Below are 23,888 nucleotides of genomic sequence, written 5' to 3'. Positions count from 1 at the left end.
ATCATTCAAATTGTGTGCTGCACTCTGTTAGTTAGTCGACACAGATCTTGCAGGGTCATGCACAGTTGAATCTACATCCTAAATCAGGTGCCTTAAGTTCTGCTGCATGACTTTGCAGATATATGGTAGGTCAGCACACATGGAAACTTTTGAACAGAATAGATGTTGCAGGGAGGGAGCTTGGAGGAGGGTAATAGAGATGGGGCTGAGTATGGACTAGGGTTTAGTTCTTCTTTAAAGGAGAATGCAAGTCAAAATTTAAAAAGCATACTGCCCAATAGTCCTCCTATTGTTTAGTAAAAACGCCACACTTTTGGCTCACCTAATCAAATATTTACTCAGTCAAACTTACTTCACATTTTCTAGAACAGGCAGCCATCTCTAAAAAGGTATTCTCCTTTCCTTTCCCTCCTTGCTTCATACTGCACATGTGTTTCATTCCCTCACACCCCCTCCCCTCTGCCAGATCCGCTTCTGATTGGCTGGTGGGCATGTGTAGCTCAGAACAGGAGACAGGATCAAGTTACACACATGCTCAGAGAAGGGAAGAGAAATTTCAGTGATGTCACTGTAGTCTTCACACTGCTGTAGGCTGCCAGCACCATATCTCAGAGAAGCAAGCTGGGATCTGGGAATTTAGATATGCAGTAAGTACTTAAAAAGAATGCCTTTAGATGTACTTTTAATTTATATTAACCTTTCATTGTCCTTTAATAGTTCTCTAAGCTACCTTTATCGAAAGCTGGTTATACACATCTCATAGCTCTTGTGCAGTATTACAATTCATTCCATAACAATTTAGCAGGATGTGCCATCTGTTATTTTTGGGATGGCAGGGGAATGCATCAGGCATAAAGGCTGCATGCGCAAGCCCCTGGTGTTCCCCTGTCCTGTATAAAACTCTGCTAGTGAACCATTGATGACACTGTTACATTATAATATGCAATTTATATGTATGTTGAAAAATATTTTAAAAATAAAAATGTTAAAAAAAACAAAAAACTCTGCTAGTGTAATTGTTCCTTATTTATAAGAATAAATCACAAGGAATATGTAAAGGTTCAATGTCAAAAGTTGACCTATTTGTATTTTTCATTTCAGGTGATACAACTTTGTTTAGACTGTGAAAAAATATCGGTACTGCTACGGAATTTGGATTTCACACCAGACCATGCTCAAAAGGTCTTGATATTTGTTGAATCTGATGAAGAGGCTGAGCTGGTTCACAAGGTGAGTATGAACATTGTTCATAAAAAAAGATAGCATTAATTATAATTTTTTTATTCATTCTATGAGAAATGTCGTGAATTTTTTTTCAGTGTATATCTCTGTGAAACTTAAGCAGTGTATTTTCTTATATAGTTGTAGTGGTGAAAATTCTTCACCATAAACTAATTTCTTATGTGGGATATTTGCATGGAAGATGTGACAGATTATGAGATGCAAATGTGGTATCTTTTTGTAGTTTGTACAAAACTACGCTATCTTTTTGTAGTTTGCCTGCCAGAACCTGGAGAAATTTATTACCAAAATTAATTTTGCAAATTTGATTGTTCACTGAAGATAATTGACCAAAACTTGTTGTACTCTACTTATAGCAAACTCGCGATGTTTTGTGAATTTTCATATTTGATGAAAATAGTTGTAATGTTAGCTTTCCACCTTTTGTAATTAAGCCCTAAGAATCTGGGAGGTTCACATAGATAGCAAGGGGGCAGACCAGGATTAAAAAATGTCTATGCATTTATTGTCAACTTTATTTACCCTTTAAATGATCACACAAATTACGATACCACAGGTTTTCTAATGAAAATGTACAATTTTTTCGTAGTTAAGAACATTCTGCATGTTGCACTGACGTATTTTGTAGTGAAAATGCAAGACATTTTTGTAGTAAAAATGCAAGACATTTTTACAGAAATACATTGCTTCTTTTTCATTCAGATAGTTGGATGCATAAAATGTTGTTAGTTCATAAAATGTAAGCTTTAAAATTCACTAAATATAAACAGAAAATAAGCTTGCTGCTGGCAATCCAAGAGTGTAGACAAGAGCTTCCAACAATCAGGCATAGTAAAGGAAAGGCAAACTTAATTTTACACATGTATGTAGGATACTGCATAGCTTTCTATGTTAAACATAGGCTATAATTTGGGCAAGGCAAAGAGACCACAAATAGCCATAGAACTTGTATTAACCAACATAAATTGGTTAGTGCTCTAGCACTTCTGCCTGGGGGAAGGAGGATAGCAAATGCCCCCTTTGTGACTTTATGAATATAGTAACTTTTTATCTGTAATTGGTATAGAAAGAGTTGTACTTGGTTACAGGGGTGTAAGTTTTTCCATCTTATTACATATAAAAGTGTCCGCAGGCAGCCAATGGGCTTACTTTCTGATTTTCATATTTCATGCTACTATAATTGATGCCAATATTTTGTGGTTTTTCTTGTAATAATTTTTTTTCCCCTTGGTTTACTTTATATTTAAATATTCCTCTCTCAGTTAAATAAATCAGTAAGTCACCAACAGGGTTCTTCATCTTATCTATCAGCGCTGCCAAGTTGATACCGCTGGAGGAGGTCAATATGGGGGTCGTATCACTAATGAAGAGATTATAGTATAGCCCTCTGCACTGGAAGAGCCATATTTCCAAATTAAAAATCATAATTTTGGCTCTTTAAGTTACCAGGAGCAGGTTTTCACTGCCCCTGGGAATATCTGGGCTCCGCTGCCTTAGGCGAGTTCCTCAACTTGCCTCATGGCATCAGCGCCCCTGGTGTTAAAGTGATACTGACACCAAAAAAATTCTTATAAAAATATGAACTTACTTCCAAACCTAACTTTAGGTCATGTTGACTGTTTTTTCCTAAAAGTCTTGTTTCTCTACATAAATCCTACTGAAGATCTTGAACCCGACTGTAGCTTCTCAATTTGTCAAAAGGACTATGTCATAAACTGGGAGGATTCAGCTTGCCGTTTGTTTCAAAGAGTTCCTCCTCCCTCCCTCGCTCCTTGCATTGCATTGTGAACTAGATAGCAGGCAGGCTTGATGTTTTCATTGCCTGCCTACTTCAAAGCCTGTGCCCCCTCTCTGCTCCTTTTCTGCAGAAGGGGCGTTGCAGGTTTGTCATTGGGCATATTTATTCACTTGGAAGGTATTTAAATTAAAACCCGAAAGAAGGGAACAAACATGGCTGCTCCGTGGGTCTGTAATTTGTGCTACTATAATTATGAAGCGAAAAAACTTTGCAGATTTCGTTTATATGGAATTTAAAGCTGATACAAATTAAAACACAAAAAATAGTTGATCGGCACAACAAGTGTAATGCAAGTGGGGCTTAGCCCCTGCGTGTTTATTCAGAAAATAGCAGCAACGTTTCAGGGGCGTACCCCTTCGTCAGGCAAATTAAAACACAACAGCAGGTGTGAAAAAAAAATTTCAAGTGGCTGTCAGTATCACTTTAATGTTAGTGTATACAGAAAGTAAGATGGGTCAACACAGATTTTCCCAAAAATCCAGCAGGGCAGTCTGTTCCTAAATATTATTATTCTGTTTTTCAACATTTGCATTTTGTAAAACCTCTTTTAACAAACAACTAAATAAAAAATTAAAAAAAACTGAGGTGAATAGCATTGTACAGTGGGACCCCTGTTTTATGTTTTTCAAGGGAACAGAAAAAAAAATAGTGTAAACTTGGGGAAAATGTGAAATCAGGCAAATGCATTATATACTTGTTAGACCACTAAAAGTGTAAAATAGGGGATAACTTAAGGGGATTTAAAACTAAGGTTTTATGTATGTTGTTTTGGTCATTGGTATCATACAAATTGATTGATATGTGAATAACTTCTCATTTTAGGCTGTCCAAAACCATTCCATTTTCAGTTTAGTTGTAAACAGGAAGCAAGTGCAAAGTTTTAGCAGTGTGTTACAACAATGGAAAAATATGTTAAGCCGTGGAACACACATTGTTTTAGGTAAGCAGTATGTTAAAAAGCATGATCTTTTAATTTGTCTTTTTCATTTATTATTAAAGTTTTAAATTTGGATTTGTAACAATAAAACTTGAAAAAGATTTGACTTTTCTGAGATTTACTTTAAAATTATGACAGTTCCGAATCTAAAGATACTCCATCTAAAATCTGTCGATATTATGTAGTCAATGACAGATGTCCCTTCCCTGGAAGATCATTCTTTACCTTGAATTTTTAGAGGTTTTTGGTTTTTTTATGCTGGCTTTTGTGCAACAATACAAAAAAGTTGTAGTTATCGTGTGACAAGTTAAAAAAGTTGCCGTTTGCAAGACGTTTCTGTGACTTTTTTCCTGCACATTCTTTTTCAGTTCAGATTTTTTCATAAATGTCTAACATTCGTAAAAAAAATGAGTTTATTTAAAGAAAATAATGAGTTTTAGCAAATTTGCCTCCACAAGTGTCAGGTACAGAAAGCTGCAAAAATTTGAGCACCAGAGAGCCAGGTAAAGGAATACTGTAATTTTTTCAAAATGAATCGCTTCTCCAGAAGAATCCTCCATTTAAATCCATTTTTTTAAATTGTTCTTTTATATTTAATTTTGAAATTTCACACAGGGCTAGCCATATTCTTCATTTCTCAGGGTGCCACAGCCATGTGACTTGTGCTCTGATAAACTTCAGTCACACTTTACTGCTGCTTTGCAAGTTGGAGTGATATCACCCCCCTTGCAGCAGTTGATCAGCAGAACAGTGGGAAGGTAGCAAGATAGCAGCTCCCAGTAGATATCAGAATAGCACTCAATAGTAAGAATTCCATGTCCGGCTTGGGACTCCTCCAGTTACATGGGAGTAGGAGAAACAATAGGTTCTAATGTTTAAGCAGTTCCAATGTTTCTGAAAGCTAAGAATTGGGCATAATGCACTGAAATGGCTGCCTACACACCAGTATTACAATTAAAAAAAAAAAATACATTTATATTTAAAAAAATTAAATGGTAGAATGAATTATTTGCAATGTAAGCAGTAATTTAGAAAAAAATATATACCCTAAAAATCATGACAGAAGCCCATAACTATGTATGAGCATGATATGTGTCTGGGTTTTCGTCAAGGAACAGCAGTCCATTTGAATCAAAAGAGACACTTATCTTGCCGTCTAGTGTTCCTATGTCATACAAGAAATAAATACAATTAAAATGAAAGTCCTTAGTATTTAAATAGAAACAGATTTAATAATCCTACTTTACATATCCATATAATGCCTCTCTTCAGAGTAATTCTATGGCTCCATCCCCTCCAAGTCCTAATTTCAGTATTGAACTCAGAACTTGAAACATCAGTTGGCTTATAGTGTGGCAACATTCACTTAAATGCTTATCCAAGGACTGATGTATTTCTATTTGTTAACTCCTGTTAAAGTTATCTTATCTTTTACAATGTGTATAGTCTTATTTTTTACATAAGTTTTGCCACATAGGCAATTATAGTACCTACAATTGTTATATGGATGCCCGTTAAAGGGCGATGTGCCCATTCTCCTTTCAAAACACTGGCTACAGCCACAAAGGGGTAAGTTCCATGTTTTGTATAGGACATTACAGGTGGATACTTAAATGTTATAATCTCTGGAAACTTGCTTTTCAAAAGACCCCACTCACTTCTAAAGAGATACTTACACTGGAAATTAAACCTTTTTTTTTTACATATATCTAGCATAAGATTGTCTATGCATGGTATTTCAAATTTTATCTTAAAAGTTTGTGCCTGATGCTTTTTTTTTTTTTTTAACAGAAATTATTTTTATTTGTTTTTATCAATATATAGGAGTGGGATACAGAAGGAAAAAAGGGGGGAGAGCCATAGTTGAGTTTTCCATATTGTTATACAAAACATGCCAGATTATTCACAGATGTAATTCAAGGTAAATCAGTTAGATGAGCGTCCAGCCAGCCTCCCCAGATTCTGTCAAATTTATTCGGTTGGCCCCTGGCTTTATACGTAAGCTTGATTAGCAGAAGCATTTGATTGAACAAATCTACCCATACAGTCTTCCGAGGGGGTAGGGGGCCATCCAATGCATAATTAATACTTTTTTGGCGTAGTATAGTAGTGATCTTACCAAAATTCTTGCATAGTTAGTTGGAACAAGGTCATCCACTAGACCAGTGCTGTCCAACTGGACCCCCCTCTGTGTGGCCCCCCACCTGTCTGGCTGCTTTGATGGCTTACTCTTGTGTAAGCTTTAAATGGTATCAGTACTGTGATTAACTGCCCCCACTGCATGGTTCTCACCTCAGATTCAGGCTGCAATCCCCCTGTATTGTTTAAATATGTAATCCCTTGTGTTGTTCACACCTTTTAATCTCTGCATTGTTCACCCCCTGCAGTGTTCACACCTCAGGCTCAGGCTGTAATCACCCACATTGTTCCCCTGTTCACACCTCAGACTGTAGGAGCAGTAGAAACCCACAAATAATCCCTGCACACTACAAAAAGAACATATACTGAGGTGGTACTGCAATTAAAAAGTTTTTTAATATATAGTTATTTTGCAGACTGTAGGAGCAGTGGCAGCATTGTGTCACTCTATGCTGCCTGTGTGTGCCATACAGCATAGGGCGTGCAGAGTATGGTACACACATGCAGGGTAGGGCAGGCAGAGTATGACACACACAGGCCAAGTATGCTACAAACCAGCCACGAATGGCACACACAGTCAAAGTATGGCACACCCAGGCAGGGTAGGGAAGGCAGAGTATGGCACACACAGGCAGGGTAGGGAAGGCAGAGTATGGCACACACAAGCAGGGTAGGGAAGCCAGAGTATGGCACACACACACAGGCAGGGTAGGGAAGGCAGAGTATGGCAGGTTTTTGCTGTACTACAACCATTAATATGTGTATGGTCATGTGATAACACGGGTGTGGTTTCAAGTGGGTGCGGTTTCAAAAAGGGGAGTGGTCAAAACTGGCATCCATTATTGGCCCTCCACCACGTAGGTCGGAAAAATTCCGGCCCTCGGTACCACAATGTGTCTATCATATACCTGGTAATTTTCACCCAATACCTGCTGATAATAGGACATGCCCATATCATATGCCAGTATGACCCATCCACTCCTTCACACCTTTTGCAAATAGGGGCTGTTATTTGGCCCATGCAAAATAATCTATTTGGGGTATAATAGGTTCTGAGCGTAAATTTAGGTTGGATCAGTCTGTCCCTGGTACAAATCAAGAATTTATATAAATTCTCAGTGATTTCTTCCCACTGGTTGGGCCTTAGGCTTGGTATATCATCTTGCCATCTAGTATAGGCTGATTGAAATGGAGCTGGGCCACTAGATATTATTTGTGCGTAAATATGAGAGATCATTTTACTAGGGTCTTCTCTTCTTAGTAGAGAAAGTAGTGGTGGTTCTTTGAGGGTCAGGTCTGTTGCCCCGAATTGGGCTCTAACTGTATGCCTCAACTGCAAGTATCTATACATAGGCAGTTGTGGCATGCTTATTTTCTCCCTAAGCTCCACCATATTAATAAATTTGGAGTTCAGAAGTATGTCTCCTAGGTATTTAACTTTCTTTGGTGCCCGGAACCATATGGCCTCCGAGTGGTAGAAGTGTTGTAGATTTGAGTTTTTCCACAATGGTAGGAAAGGAGACAGTATTGGAAAGGTAAGTTTTGCAAGCTTTGTTGCTGCTTGCCAGGCGGCAACCGGTGCCTTCATGCATTTAGGTAGGGGTGGATGGTCTTTGGGCTTCCTAAATAAATAGTTACCCAGTGCTTCCAGAGATCCTAGGGTATTGGCCTGAAGCACCACATTTCGATTTTCTAGGTCCTGCGTGAACCACCAATTTATATAGCTGAGTTGGGTCGCTAGATAATAAAAGAAAAGGTTTGGAAGGCTCAATCCTCCTTTATCATAAGGGGCTGTTAATGTGGCAAATAAGACCCATGGTACCTTATTCCCCCAGAGAAATGGGCGCATCTGCGCCTGGATCACATCACAGGTTCACTTAGGTATTATAGTCTATGCATTGTGAAAAATATATAAATATTTGGGGAGAAAAATAATTTTAATTACATTTATCCTTCCCCACAAAGTGAGGGGAAGAGATGCCCAGTGTGCTAGAGATGTAGCCAGTTGTAGATTTATGGGGGTGACATTCATGGGACTAAATTGTTCTGGATCCAAGTGTATGTTTATCCCCAGATACTTAAACGTATTAACCCACTGTAACCGGGAGTCTGCGGCCTGGTTTGGCGTCAATGTGGGCTCCAGAGGGAATATAACTGATTTGGTCCAGTTTATACGGAGACCCGAAAATACCGTGAAGCGGGAAAATTTTTTTAGTATTCCTGTTAGAGAGGGCCCTGGGTCTGCCAGGTAGAGCAGAACATCATCGGGAAAAAAGGGATACCTTCTCTTCATTCAGGCCATATTTTAGCCCTATCACGCGTTTAGAATGCCTAATTTGTATCGCCAGGGGTTCTATTGCCAGTGCGAATAGCAGAGGGGATAGGGGACACCCCTGCCTTGTCCCTCTCGTTAGAGAAAAGCTTGGTGAGGTAAAATTGTTTGCTTGAATGCTGGCTGTAGGGTTGGTATATAGTAGTTTAATCCATTTTATAAAGTTCTCCCCGAAACCAAATCTTTCCAGAATTCCCCACTCAACTGAATCGAATGCTTTCTCAGAATCCAGGGATACTGTTATCCCGGATCCTGAGTTGTCATGTGGGACTTGCAGATTGTAGTACAGCCTCCTCAGATTCACATCTGTGGATCTGTGGGGCATAAAGCCGGTTTGGTGTATAATTTGGGAGATCACCGTTTTTAGTCTAGTGGTCAGAACTTTTGCCAGTATCTTGGCGGCGTGCCTGATGCTTTTACATTATCTATGTGATCCCCATGTTCCTCTATCAGGGGCTGCCATATTTGGAGTGCATTAGCTATAACCGACAGGTTGAGAAGGGACAGTCAGGTTGGCAAAGCAGTCCGGTTTAGGAACTTCAGGTGACAATTACCTACCTGCCATAATCTTGCATTTTGTTTTCTCCAAAATTTTATCTGGATATACCCTGGCCTTAAATTTTTTTATTTCATCTAACCTTTCAACTAGAAGATCCTTGTTGTTATAAAAAGCTGTACTCTTAGTAGTTGTAATCTAGGGAGGGTGGGGTTTTTTTTTTGTGTGGGGAATTAAAAAATAAAAAATGTGTTCCTATCTGTTTTCACAGTAGATTTGTTGTTTGACATCTGTTTAGTGTTCCTTTTACCATTACATCTAAAAAGGATGCTCATGTTATGACGGTGTACTGTAAATACAATGTAAGATGTGCAACTGTTTAGTCTGTACACAAATATAATTAGGTCTGAAAATTGGAGGCATTTTTCCAGAGACTACGATTGTGTGTTACATTTGGTGATGAACATCTGAAAATGGTTAGAGAATATTTAAAGGAACAGTTCCATGTTAAAATGAAACTATGCAAAATAAAGAATATTTGTAATATTTTTAATTAAGCAAAATGTAATCTATAATGGCTTAAGGGAGCAGATGTCATAATAGCCAGAACTCTACTTGCTTTCACCTCTTTAACCTATTAGTTAGTCAGTGACTTTAGGGGGGGGCACATAGGACATAACAGTTTAGTTTAGTTTGTGAGCACGCTGGTCAGATTCAAAACCAATCTAACTGAATAGTTATGTCCTCTCAAGTTGCTGATTGGGAACTGACTGCTAATAGCTTAGAGAGCTATAAAGGAGGGAATGATGTTATGATCATTATGTTAGACATCTGCTCACTCCAGCCTTTATAGATTACATTTTTGCCTACATTGAACTGCTCCTTTAAACACTTTCTTTTTACACCACCAAAAACTCGTATTATGGAAATATACACTGCTCAAAAAAAGGGAACACAAAAATAAGACATCTTAGATCTGAATGAATAAAATATTTTAATTAAATACTTCTTTACATAGTTGAATGTGCTGACAACAAAATCACACAAAAATTATCAATGGAAATCAAATTTATCAATCCATGGAGGTCTGGATTTGGAGTCACACTCAAAATTAAAGTGGAAAAAAACACTACAGACTGATATAAAGTGCCTGTATGACCTCCCTACAATGCCTGGGAGGTGCTCCTGATAAGGTGGCGGATGGTCTCCTGAGGGATCTCATACCAGACCTGGACTAAAGCATCCACCAACTCCTGGACAGTCTGTGGTGCAACGTGGCGTTGGTGGATGGAGCGAGACATGATGTCCCAGATGTACTCAATTGGATTCAGGTCTGGGAAATGGGCAGGCCAGTCCATAGCATCAATGCCTTCGTCTTGCAGGAACTGCTGACATAATCAAGCCACATGAGGTCTAGCATTGTCTTGCATTAGGAAGAACCCAGGGCCAACCGCACCACAAATGGTCTCACAAGGGGTCTGAGGATCTAATCTCGGTACCTAATCGCAGTCAGGCTACCTCTGGCAAGCACATGGAGGGCTGTACTGACCCATTGCCAAACTGGTCATTCTGGAGGATGTTGCAGGCAGCAGAACGTTCTCCACGGCATCTCCAGACTCTGTCACATCTGTCACATGTGCTCAGTGTGAACATGCTTTCATCTGTGAAGAGCACAGGGCGCCAGTGGCGAATTTGCCAATCTTGGTGTTCTCTGGCCAAATTTACTGCACCGTGTTGGGCTGTAAGCACAACCCCCACCTGTGGACTTCGGGCCCTCATACCACCCTCATGGAGTCTGTTTCTGACCATTTGAGCAGACACATGCACATTTGTGGCCCGCTGGAGGTCATTTTGCAGGGCTCTGGCAGTGTTCCTCCTGTTCCTCCTTGTACAAAGGTGGAGGTAGCAGTCCTGCTGCTGGGTTGTTGTCCTCCCACTGCCTCCTTCACGTCTCCTGATGTACTGGCCTGTCTCCTGGTAGCGCCTCCATGCTATGGACATTACACTGACAGACACAGCAAACCTTCTTGCCACAGGTCGTATTGATGTGCCATCCTGGATGAGCTGCACTACCTGAGCCATTTGTGTGGGTGTATGCCCAGGCGTTGTAGGGAGGTCATACAGGCACGTGGGGGCCACACACACTACTGAGCCTCATTTTGACTTGTTTTAAAGACATTACATCAAAGTTGGATCAGCCTGTAGTTTTGTTTTCCACTTTAATTTTAAGTGTGACTCCAAATCCAGACCTCTATGGATTGGTAAATTTGATTTCCATTGATAATTTTTGTGTGATTTTGTTGTCAGCACATTCAACTGTAAAGAACAAAGTATTTAATAAGAATATTTCATTCATTCAGATCTAGGATGTCTTATTTTTGTGTTCCCTTTATTTTTTTGAGCAGTGTATATCCAGTGAGTTAATGATGGTTAAATTGGAGGAAAAGTATTAGAAAGTTGATATACATTTACTAAGGGAGAATATGTTTAGAGAGGAAAGGAAAGTTTTGTCATCTTTGCATAAATGTGATGATCAAATCAGCAGGCAATGGTGGGTGCATTGTTTTTTATAATTAATAGTTATTATGTTGATATAATCAGTAATATGTTGCAAAATACTAGTACAAACCAGAAATTTGCAAATCATTGCAAGTTATTTGCAATAAATCTTTTTTTAATAAAGGAAAATCCTATTACACCAGTAATAGACATTCTTCCAAAAATCCACAAGGATTTATGGAAGCCCCTGAGTAGGCCCATATGGGTTGGGGTAAACTTTTGAATCACCAATACGATATTATTATGACTATTCCGATTTTTTCGTAAGCATTTTTGTGATATTTGCGATCATCGGAAATTATTTTATCTAATCCGAATTTTTCCCATTTTGGGATTCAAACTCGAATTTTGATGTGCCCTCTTATATTTGGTTTATGGTACACTGTGATAATTCCTTTTCTCAGTGTCATTGTTTGCGTTTTTCCCTATATACATAATATATAGTAGTAGTATATAGTAGTAATTTCACTGTGAATACACTAGAGGTCGCTGTTGCTTAAATTGTATATATAGGGCCAGTCTGTTTTTGTCCTAATATGCCTATGATTAAGGGCAGATGTGGCTGAAATGCGTCAGGTGTCTGATGCTGATGCCTGTTTTTATTATGTTCAAATAGAGATTTTATCTTTTTTAACTTAAGCCTTGGAGTGTGGAGACCCCATTTTCCTTAGTTTATAAAGGTCTGACCATAGCAGTAACAACAAAAGCTGGAAAACCAAGCCACCCCAAGCCCAGCAATTCCATTGCTCCCTGTTAATTATTATAGAAAGTGCATACTGCTATAATGTATTTCCCCTGAAGTTCTTGTAATTATGTACTGATAATTTTGACTGGTAATCTTGCCCCCCCCCCCACCTTTTACTTCCCCCCTTTCCCCTCATCACAATAGGTTTTTTCTAAACGTTATTCCAAGTTTGTTCTCTCACCAGCTCTGTCAAAAGCCTTTTACATAGCAACTGCTTAGTGACACTGTGAAACCTCCTTGCTCATGTTTTTGTGACACTAGATCATCATAGCTTATTGTTTTTACTGTTAAAATTATATTGTTGTAAAACCAATACAAATTTATTTATTTTTTTTAAAAATTGCATACTGCTCCAAAGGAGGCAATACCTATTGTAAAATTTTGTCACGCTTTAAGTTTAGTTTGCAGTATGTTCCACAATATAATTGCCTATTGATTTAATCTATATATTCAAATGTATTAGAAGCTTTTATACTATTGAAATTTTGAACCCTGATTTTATGTTATTTTGTAACCTTCCTTTTCTGCTGTTTTCCACAGTTGTTACAAATGAATATTTACCTCTTCTTGAAGTGACAGATGCCACATGTATAATACACTTCAGTTTTCCAGAAAATGAAAATGTTTTTGGTCTGCGCCTCTATTCCTTACTGGACTACATACACAGTAAAACAGAGCGGGTAAGATATTTAATTACCCATAGTATAGATTTCTTGGCACTTGTTATAGTCAATATGGGTTTGTTTTCCTTTCCACAGCAGTTATGTTTATCTGCCTGGTAGAAAATGTAAGTGGACCTAATGCTACAAAGGGGCAGAGTTTCTTTAGGAAACCTTTCCTGTCAGTGCAGACACAGGGTGGTTAAGCCCTCTGGAAGCATGGCAAAACAAAATAATTTATATTGGCTTCTTTCCTCTATATCGACTTTATAGTCATTATCAGTTTTTACATAGGAGGTAGTGCTCTGGGAATGTTCCCTAGCTGCTGTTAGGATAGTGTAGTTAGTTTTTAATTTAGGCAAATGTTGCATGTTGTGTAGTAACATGCATGGATTTGCCAGTAAGTTCTTTTTTCCAGGCCTTTACAGTTCCTCCCTTTAATCATCAAGGAATGGTTGTCTTATTAACCAATGGTCCATTTGCCTATGTTGCTTGTATTTTACAGTTCTTTATACTCAGGCACCACTATTGCACCCCATACCTCGAGTACATGTGGTGACAACCCTATCTTACATATGATTAAAAAAAAAAAAAAATCAACGCCAAAGTGCAGATATAAGTAACAAACACATCTACAATTTAAAATAATGTAAGTATCCACATACTAAAATAATGTGTCATGATAGTAAATACAATTATGCATCCCACATGACATGTGTAAACCTTCTGTGGTTGACCAGTGCTTTAGTCTGTGCACTCTACTGTCTTCAGGAAAGTCTGGGTAAAATAAGTAGCAGACACAAAGAATACTTTCTTACCCAAATTCACGGGTGCTCTATGGTGCTCAATAATAATGAGTGTGTACCTTAAAGAGCTGTGGGGCAACCCAAGGATATTATATATGCACGTTTCTGAGGGTAGTGGTGTAGTTAATGCCTGATCAATCATCCTGCACATGGCTAGCTAAACTACACTGGTAGACTGAACCTTTTAATAACTCTCTGACGATGTGGGTCTGTAATTTTCGGTCAACTGATGGCCTGATACACACACTGAAATGGGTCAATAACCTGCCTGTGTACCATTTTGGGTCAGACAAGCCAAACACATACAATCATACAATTTATTCACAGACTGACCAAAATTAACAAAAAGGCATAACAGTCTTGTTAAAATATAGATACGCTTATGACTACTAGGAGATTACCATGTGTAGTCCATGACCTCCACTTTAAAACTGCTCCTTATATAATACCTAATACCCTTACCTCTTTAATAAGAAGGAAAGCTGGAAGCTCAAGTTTTTGGTTGATACTGAAACTATATTATCTGCAAGAAATGTTATGCATTTTATTGATGATCCTGTGCTTTTGTGTTTAAAGATTTAATCACAGAAATGACATTAATTACAACCGTTCCCTGATTATAATTATGCATTTGCATATGTCATCATCATATTCATTTCTTCCCTACGTGTAGGTAATTTCTTTAGAAGACAGTTTCCCAGTAGCCAGATCTGTTTTGCTTATGACAGAAAAACATATACACCATTCAACTGATATACTGCGTTACTTACAACACACAGAGGCCACAATTCCGCCAGAGTTAAGTGATCTTACGCAAGGAATTTTACAGGCAAATGAGAATAGGAAGTTTGATAAAGATATTTGTCAGCATATCAAAACTTTTGGTGTTTGCAGGTAAGATAAAAGCTACTCCATATTTTGTATAAAAAAATTGAGACTGGGGGGCAAAGTGAATGGTACTTTTATCCTCAGAAGAGAAATTTCTTCTGAATAAAAGCTTAAAGGGGTAGTTTGCACTAATTTTTATTATGCTGTATATAATATGTAGACACTAACATTGAGACATTTAGCATTTGGTCTCTCTTTGTAATTTTGTGTGATTTTTTGAATTATTAAACTTCTCAGTTCTCAGCATCAAATTTCAGTTATTTGGTTGCTAGGGACCTTTTAACCCTAGCAGCCAGACAGTGGTATAAATGAGAGATGAATAGGAGAAGGCCTGAAAAAAAAGATTATACTAAGTACTAATGACAAGACCAATGCCAATACAATGTTAGCCTTACAGAGTAAGTTTTTGGATCTTGGGGTCAGTAACCCCCATTTAAAAGCTGGAAAGAGGCAGAAAAGTGCTCACTAAACGCCTGACAGGAAAAAAATGCAGGTGCAAGTGTACATTTACTGACTGCTGTTAACATAGCATGAATGGTGCCCTTTGTGTATGTACCCTGTTCCTTGTACAATTAAAGAGAAAATATTTTTTGTTGATGACTATTGTCAGGGGCACTGAAATCATTCAGACTTTATAATTATAATATAATTCACTTTAATGCCTAAAATGGCAGTGTTCAATATGGGATCCTATGGTAGATACAATAAGAAAAATATTTTTTCTTAAAAGACATTATTTAGATAAAAGGGTGTTTTAACTATGGGTTGGTGGTTTTATGTGCAATATGTGTGTTTAAAGACACCTGCAATGTTCAGGGTTTTAAATGTCCTTCTGCCTTTTTGTGAGTGTGCTGGTATCAAGTAAATAGCAGAGATTCTGTTGCCCATACTGCTTCATGGCAGAGTGCTACAAAAAGGAACATGTTGAGAATATGCATGCCAGTGGGTATATGGGACTGGCCTTTATTTTCCATAAATATTCTGCTACGGGGACCTGCTTTGAAGTTGCCCAGTTTCCTAACATTTTGCACATTCATCTCAAAAGTAGTACAGGTATGGGGCCGTTATCCAGAATGCTCTAGACCTGGGGGTTTCAGGATAAGGGATCTTTCCATAATTTAGATCTACCTTAAATCTACTAAATAAAAACATTTAAACATTAAATAAACCCAATAGGATTGTTTTGGCTCCAATAAGGATTAATTATATCTTAGTTGGGCTCAAGAAGTACAAGGTAGTGTTGTATTATTACAGAGAAAAGGAAAATCATTTAAAAAAATTTGAAGTATTTGATTAAAATGGAGAGATGGCCCTACCGTAATTCTGAGCTTTCTGGATAACAGGTCTCTGGATAATGGATCCCATACCTAATTCATGTTTTCCTTTTTTTTTCTAGGTTAAATCTATTTACATGCCCTGATCGCCATAACCTCCTTCCATCTACAGACCATCAGTATTCCATGACAACAACCAACCAGTACATATCTGTAAGTATACTAACAATTTTATGATATACATGCAGCATGACTGTTAACTATCGAAATCAACCCATTACATTGACAGAATAAAAAAATTGCAGCTAGAAAATTTGCACCTTAATCCTCATGTGCAGATCTCAATGTTAAATAACAATGTCAACAATTTCATCAATTAATAAATGAAAAACTTCATAATAAAAAATTAAAAGCAATTGTAAATTGTCTCAAAATAGCAATCTCTACATCATACTAAAAGTTAATTTATAGGTGAACAACATTTTTAATGAGTTTGTCTGCTCTTTGCTATTGGGCTTTACTGCTGGTCCTGACAACATTCATTATTGAAATAATGTAGTCAGCCTTTGAGTCAAGACTTTTCCCCCCAATGTCATGTATACTTCTGTTTTTTTCTAGGGATCCACCAAATCCACTAATTTTGTGTTTGGCCGTATCCTTTGCAAAAGATTTGGCCAAATACCGAATCGAATCCTGCTCTGCATATGTAATTAGACTATGAAAGGGTTAAATAGAAGTGCGCATTCTTACATTTTTGTTTTTTTTACTTCGGTGTTCACGTCACGTGATTTTAAGGATTCCGATTTGTTTTGGTCAGACACCTAAATCCTGGATTTGGCACATCCCTAGTTTTTTTCCTTCCTTTTCGATATGTTAATCACAAAACATTTGGCAAGGCATTGTGGAAACTGGAGTCTTTTTTAAATAAGAGCTGAATACTGATAGATTTCAAATGTTAAGGAAAGCAGTGGAGGCAATGACATATAAGGGCTGATTCACTAAAGGGCGTTAAAACGTGCGCTATTTATCGCATCTAAATTTTCGCGACTTAACGCACGATTCATCAGCACACTTGCTGCGTTATTTAACTCGCGAAGGTATTTGATGGTAACGCCCGCGTATTGTCACCGCAAATAGATAGTCGCCGCATATGAATTGTCGCCACATGTAAATGGTAGCATATAATTAGTAGGTGCTTAGAAATAGAAACTGCTAGTGATGAGCGAATCTGTTCCGTTTATCTTTAGCGAAAAATTCGCAATGTCGTGCGGCCAAAAAAATTGTTGCCCGCAACTATTTATACGCGGCTACAATTGATGAAATGTTTCGCCAGGCATGGATTTGCGGCAAATTTTTGGACGTGTGGCGAATTTTTCCGTGGCAAATTTTTTCATGCGTTTTGCCATTGGCGGATTGTTTTGCGTAACGCATGAAAAAATTCGCCGCGGAAAAATTTGCTGCACGTCCAAAAATTTGCCACGAATCCATGCCTAGTGAAACATTTCATCAATTGTAGCTGCATATAGTCGTGCGAATAAATGCACGCCATGTTAGCCATACATGCCAATGCTTTCGTAAAATTACTGTATTTCGCGTCTGTTTTAACGCTAAAAAACGTGCGATAAAATTTATTGCACTTTAGTGAATCAACCCTATATTGTGTTAGAAAATAAACAGATTTACAAATAACGATAAAATCCTCTACAAATTTTAATCTACGTATACAGTTATGACATGTATTATCCAGAATGGGGTTTTATGCATTTGTCTTTCCATGCTCACCATATGGTATGCCTACTCAAAAAACTGTAAAAATTAAAAAAAAAAATGTTAGCACCCCCCCAGGGATTGTAACTTTTCATTCTCTTTTAAGTATAGTGTTAGCGTGTTAGCTTTGTTTAATGGTTTATGATTTAACTTGCATTAAACATTGTCTTTATATTACCATTATATTTTTTATTACATGTAATAGGGAGGAATGATTACATTTTTTAAATCCAGGTTCACTGCAGATGTGTTATTTATTCTAGCAAATACTAGTGTTTTGTTTGGGCATCAGTTGTATCATTCAGTTGTGATAAACAGTATAAGGCTAGTGTGTTGGCCTGGGTGCAGACACACATAGTGGCTTTCGTTACAAAATGCATACATTCTGAATTATAATATATATATTGTTAATTAGGCAAACTAATCAGTTTCTACTCTTTGATATTATTAGGTTGTGCCAGTACATGTTTTGGATCCAGTTCACTTTTTTGGAAGAATAGTAACTAAAGAGGATGTGTATACTCATCTACTTGAAGATCTGAATAAATTTTACCAAATACCAGGCAATCAAATATTAGTCCAGGAAGTAAACGTTTCACAATTATATGCTGTACAAGAGGGATCTGTTTATCACAGGTATCTTCATTGTTTGTACAGGGTAGATATAATCCCTTTTATAAAAAATAAAGTGTTTACTTAAAACACTTCTAAAAATAAGAACTGTCTCTTTACCAATACCTGGGAGTCACATGTGCCCCCATGAGCTTTTGATGTCTCACAGTCTGCCTGAGTAATCCGTAGACTACTTTTGTCTGTTCAGTTCAAAACTTGGTGGAAATATCAGATATTTAGTCAGCTACATGAATACGATTGGGCAGCATATTTTTTAAGAAATCAATTAGTTTTTATATTGTAAATCTTATAGTCATTAGACATTTTATATTAATATTAAGCTAAACAAGTAGAAAGCAAAGTAGTTTGTAATTCGTGGCAGGCACTCAGAAGGAACTTGGATTGAGTTCAGGCTTGTAAAACCAAAAGAAAATTGAAAAAAGAAAAGTTGGAGCTGCTGATTGCCATTTAGTCCTATGGGAGGCTTCCAAAATCATGCACTGAAGGTTCAAAGCCAGAAAGGTTTTCCCACCGTTTCTGATCGTTCGGATACGAAAATTTTGGATTGTAAGTACGAAATCTTCGTATTCAAACGAACAGAATTTTCGTGAATTTTGCAAACATTAGAAAATCAGATTTCGTGATTCGGATTTGTACTTTAATGAATGTGGCCCATATTGTAAGATGGCCCAGTGGATGTATGAAAGGGTAGATTTTTTAAAAAAAAAAATCTTTTTGTATTTTTTTTTTTTTAAAAGGGTTAAAGTATTTTCTGCCAAAAAGGAGAATGGAGTTTTGAATTTTAGTTTGCAATTCATTGATGATGGAAGAACTGATAAAGTTAGAGATGCCCAACTGTTGCAGTTACCTTCTCAATTTGAAAAAATTCCACCACAGTCAGCTGAGTTTATTGTATGCAGGGTTCAACCAATTGATAATGAGGCTGAATGGGATCCCATTGTAAGTTGCTTTATTTTCATTTTTAGTATTGTTTTCTTAAGTGAATACTGTCATGGGAAAACATGTTTTTTTCAAAACATATAAGTTAAAGAGATACTGACACCAGAAAAGAAACCTTTTTTTACATTTATCATAACACTGTCTTTGCATGAGCTTTATAGTTTTGCCATAAAAGTATTTGCCAGATGCTTTTACATTCCCTATCTGACCGCCCTTGATCCTCTATGAGGGGGCTGCCATATTGGTGCAGAAGGAGTCGGTTAGCATTAGAAGCTGTAACAGGCTGAGAAGGGACAGTCAGGTTGGGAAAACAGTCAGGTTTAAGAACTTCAAGTGGCAATTGCTAATAAAAGCAAACCTATCAACAAAAACTGATCAGCGTGACCTATAGGTAACTTTTAATGTAGATTCATAATTTAAAAAGTAGTTTTTTCGTGTCAGTATCACTTTAATAGAGCTTCGCTAGCAGAATCCTGCACTGAAATTTCACATGGGGCTAGCCATATTCTTCATTTCCCAGGGTGACGCAGCCATGTGACTTCTGCTCTGATAAACTTTAGTCACACTTTCCTGCTGCACTGCAAGTTGGAGTGGTATCACCCCCCTCCCAGAAGGCGATCAGCAGAACAATGCGAAGGTAGCAAGATAGCAGCTCCCAGTAGATATCAGAATAGCACTTAATAGAAAGAAATCAAAGTCTGGCCTGGCACTTCTCCAATTACATGGGAGTAGGAGAAACAATAGGTTACCTAAATGCAGTAGCGCTGGCTCCTTCTGAAAGCTCAGACTCAGGCACAATGCACTAAGATGGCTGCCTACACAACAATATTACAGCTACAAAATATATATATATTTTTTGGTTCAAGAATAAAATTTAAAATGGTAGAGTGACTAATTTATGTAAACTGTACAACAACCCCATGTAAATACTGAAAGCTAAAAATGTTTCCATGTTTAATAAATATTAAACTATGGTTTCACTGTAGCTGTAGCTTTGCCTAATCAGTCAGCTGACCACAACCTCCTTTATGATCCCATTATGAAAAGTGTGGTGGGGCAATACCTGATCATCAACGTGGTATAGTGTGATGGTGTTAGGGACATTGTCAGAAAAATGGGGCTATAAATTGCATTCTTTCTATCAGGGAAAATTCCATGGGGTACCCCATAGAAATAGAAATTAGTCTAAGGGGCTGATTTACTAAGACACGAATTCGAATCCGAATTGGAAAAATTCAGATTGGAAAACGAACATTTTGCGACTTTTTCGTATTTTTTGCGATTTTTTTTTGGCGCCTTTACGACTTTTCGGAAATTATCGCGACTTTTTCGTTACCAATACGATTTGCGCGAAAAAACACGAGTTTTTCGTAGCCATTACGACTTGCGCGACAAAACGCGAGTTTTTCGTAGCCATTACGAAAGTTGCGCAAAATCTGGCGATTTTTTCGTAGCGTTAAAACTTGCGCGAAAAGTCGCGCCTTTTTCGTAGCGTTAAAACTTGAAAGGCACGACATTTCGCGCAAGTTTTACCGCTACGAAAAAATTGCGTCTTTTCGCGCAAGTTTTAACGCTACGAAAAAATCGCCAGATTTTGCGCAACTTTCGGAATGGCTACGAAAAACTCGTGTTTTTTCGCGCAAATCGTATTGGTAACGAAAAAGTCGCAATAATTTCCGAAAAAAATCGCAAAATACCGATCATTCTGAAAAAACCGCAATCGGACGCATTCGGCCCGTTCGTGGGTTAGTAAATGTGCCCCTTAGTGTATTCCTTCTTGCTAAACATATCACAGGGGCCCTTTAAAACCAGTGTTTAATATTTTTATTAATCATATGTTTTTATATATTAATATATATATTTTTAAGCTTTTTGATTGAAAATTGTTTATAGCCCTCTTAAACAACTATTGATAACTATTTTTTTGGTATAGGTAACAAGGACCATTAGTAAAGCCATAAAAGGAAAACTTCATACTGCAAAAGTTGTACTCCATATTGGGAATACATATTGGTTGGATCCAATGGTAAGATAAATAGATTTTGACTTTCTGGTGCCCTATTTTGAAATAGCCATAGCAGAGTTTAACTAAATTTATTATAGTAATTATAACTATATTGATAAAACTAAGGTAGTAAAGTTTGCCATAATTATGTGCAATTATCAAATCCTTTACAAAGCCCACCTCAATTTTCAGTGAAAGTGGTAGACTTTCTATTAGGGGGCTTATGACATCTAAGTACGATAGGGGACCTGTTATCCAGAATACTCAGGACCTGGGGTTTTCCGTATATGAGATCTTTCCGTTATTTGGATCTCCATACCTTAAGTCTACTAAAAAAAATCAATTAAATCTAATAGGATGGGTTTTCCTTCAGTAAGGATTAATTTTATCTTAGTTCCCATCAAGTACAAGGTACTGTTTTATTAATACAAAGAAAAAGGAAATCATATTTAAAAATGTAAATTATTTGCTTATAATGGAGTCTATGGGAAATGGTCTTCCCGTAATTTGGAACTTTCTGGATAACGGGTTTCCGGATAATCAGTCCCATACCTGTACCTGCCTCTCTTCCCCTTAGTGGATTTTTTCTCTGATCGGTCTTAATATAGATAATTCAATATTCAATCTTTTATACCATAAGGTTTAGCTATTCTGGCCTGTTGTTATTGTTTTAAGATCCATGACTTAACTGTTCTTATATTGTTTTAATCATTTAAAGGGAATGTATACCTCCCTTATACACTCTGGTTGCTTATGATCTTTACTGAGTGCTCTCTACGTACCAACTTTTGTCTCAACAAGGCTTGTGTTAGACCAATGTCACGTGGTGTTTTTTTCACTGGCATACAAAAGGTAAAAGAGAAAATGTCTGTTTGCTACCATGTGCCCTATGTTTAGTTAGATCTGCCAGGCATGGAATCCACATGTCTGTGTGCACGCAGAGCAGATTTTGCACCTGAAAGAAGAACTTGCGCTTATGCTAGCAGAATGAAATTTTCACTAGCAGTGTTTTTACACCAGTTGAGAAACCCCACATGCGAATTAACCTTAAAATGATGACACACAGGGAGATTAGTCATCCTGCGATTAATCTCCTCTAGCAGTGGCGACTAATCTCCGTTAATGCTTTCCTACAGGTGAGAATGTAAATTGCAGGTAGGAAAACACATGTATCACTTCAGCTTTCTGACGTTGCCTCTCAAGAAAACTTCGGGCAGCTTCAGAAAGCCATGTCATTGGCCTTAACCTCACACAGAAAACCCATCAATCAGTGATATCTGCATTATCAGAAGATGGTAGAGAGATTACCTAGAGGTTTCCTCTAATTTAGAGGTTAGATTTTCTTACTGTATGCAATATTTAAATCTGATAAACTCTTTTTTTGCATCATGTTCTATCCAAAATTTGATTTTTGAGAATTTAGAATTTTTAGTACAGGTATGGGACCTATTATCCAGAATGCTCGGGACCTGGGGTTTTCCAGATAAGGCATCTTTCCATAATTTGGAACTCCATACCTTAAGTCTGCTAAAAAAAATCATTTAAATAATGAATAAAACCAGTAGGATTGTTTTGCCTCCAATAAGGATTGATTCTGTCCTATTTGGGATCAAGTTAACAATTTTACATTTATTTCTGAGCATTTGGAGGTGTATACTTCAAAACAGATTTCAGTGCTAAGGGGAAATTATGCAAATTATTTAAATAAATGTCTTTGTTTAATGTTGTAGGTGCAAAGAAGCAAACTGTCTGGCTTTGCAGCTTGTATAAATGAATTAAATGTGCGCCATGAGATCTTGTCTACTGGGATGGGAGTTGATAATCCTCAGCACATAAGTCATCTTGAGGAATTATTGAAAAAAACTGGAGTAGCAACTGTGCAGCAAGACTCTACTGATAAGTATGTGCAAAAGTAAATTCGTTCTTACAGAGTTAGGGTTAACTAAAGTTTTACCCTCTAAAATCTGATTATAATTTCACAAAAAGAAATTTAATTTTGCAGGGTATCAGATGCAGACTTGTCAAGCAATAATATGATCGCCAATTGCTGTGTTTCTTCTCTTTCCAGTTTGGATGCAAACTGTGGTAAGTATTTACTTTTTCATTTCCTTACTACAGGTTTGGGACCTGTTATCCAGAAAGTTATCCAGAACTGGATTAGGTGTCTTTCTGTTATTTGGATATCATTCCTTTAAGTTCACTTAAGAATGGAGTCTATGGAAGATGTCATTCCCGTATTTCAGAACTTTCTGGATAACAGGTTTCCAGATAACCGATCCTATACCTGTAATATTGTTTGTAACCTATCAGTCTGTTGAGATGTGAAGTATAAAACTGTTTTAGAATAGGCATCAACATTTATTAACATTCTAAAGTCATTTCATCTGTGTATTTTTCAGTATGTTTAGAAACAAAAAGAAATGTAATAGCTCTTTAATTCACATTTACACACGTCACACAAACCCTCAGTTCCAATTCCCGGTTGGATTGCAGCCTATCTAGGTGTGACACACTACTTTTCTCCATGTTTCATTAGGAGAGCCAATTGGCACCAGAGCATGCAGGTAAGGGATCTTGCTGTTCAACCTTCAACAGGATTGGATTGGCTTTGGCATGGATGTAGTTGAGTTCACTATAAAATGCATTTGCTTTGTGTATATAGATGTTGA

General features: G+C 37.3%; 1 protein-coding gene across 3 annotated transcripts in view; it reads left to right on the top strand.

Annotated features, from left to right (window-relative positions):
- tdrd12 (tudor domain containing 12) overlaps positions 1 to 23,888 on the top strand; it is a 68,575-nt gene that overhangs the window by 36,456 nt on the left and 8,231 nt on the right. For all 3 annotated transcript variants that reach the window (XM_018093101.2, XM_012961356.3, XM_031900806.1), the window contains exons 17-26: positions 1,102 to 1,230; positions 3,863 to 3,980; positions 12,789 to 12,928; positions 14,387 to 14,607; positions 15,998 to 16,088; positions 18,094 to 18,278; positions 19,013 to 19,214; positions 21,148 to 21,240; positions 22,950 to 23,119; positions 23,222 to 23,304. In XM_018093101.2, coding sequence (XP_017948590.2) covers positions 1,102 to 1,230; positions 3,863 to 3,980; positions 12,789 to 12,928; positions 14,387 to 14,607; positions 15,998 to 16,088; positions 18,094 to 18,278; positions 19,013 to 19,214; positions 21,148 to 21,240; positions 22,950 to 23,119; positions 23,222 to 23,304 — 1,432 coding nt within the window. The remainder of the gene's footprint in view (positions 1 to 1,101; positions 1,231 to 3,862; positions 3,981 to 12,788; positions 12,929 to 14,386; positions 14,608 to 15,997; positions 16,089 to 18,093; positions 18,279 to 19,012; positions 19,215 to 21,147; positions 21,241 to 22,949; positions 23,120 to 23,221; positions 23,305 to 23,888) is intronic.

This window comes from Xenopus tropicalis, chromosome 4 (assembly GCF_000004195.4).
Source record: "Xenopus tropicalis strain Nigerian chromosome 4, UCB_Xtro_10.0, whole genome shotgun sequence".
NCBI lineage: Eukaryota > Metazoa > Chordata > Amphibia > Anura > Pipidae > Xenopus > Xenopus tropicalis.
The sequence above is the reverse complement of the archived record's forward strand: the minus strand, read 5'-3'. Positions and strand labels throughout refer to the sequence as shown.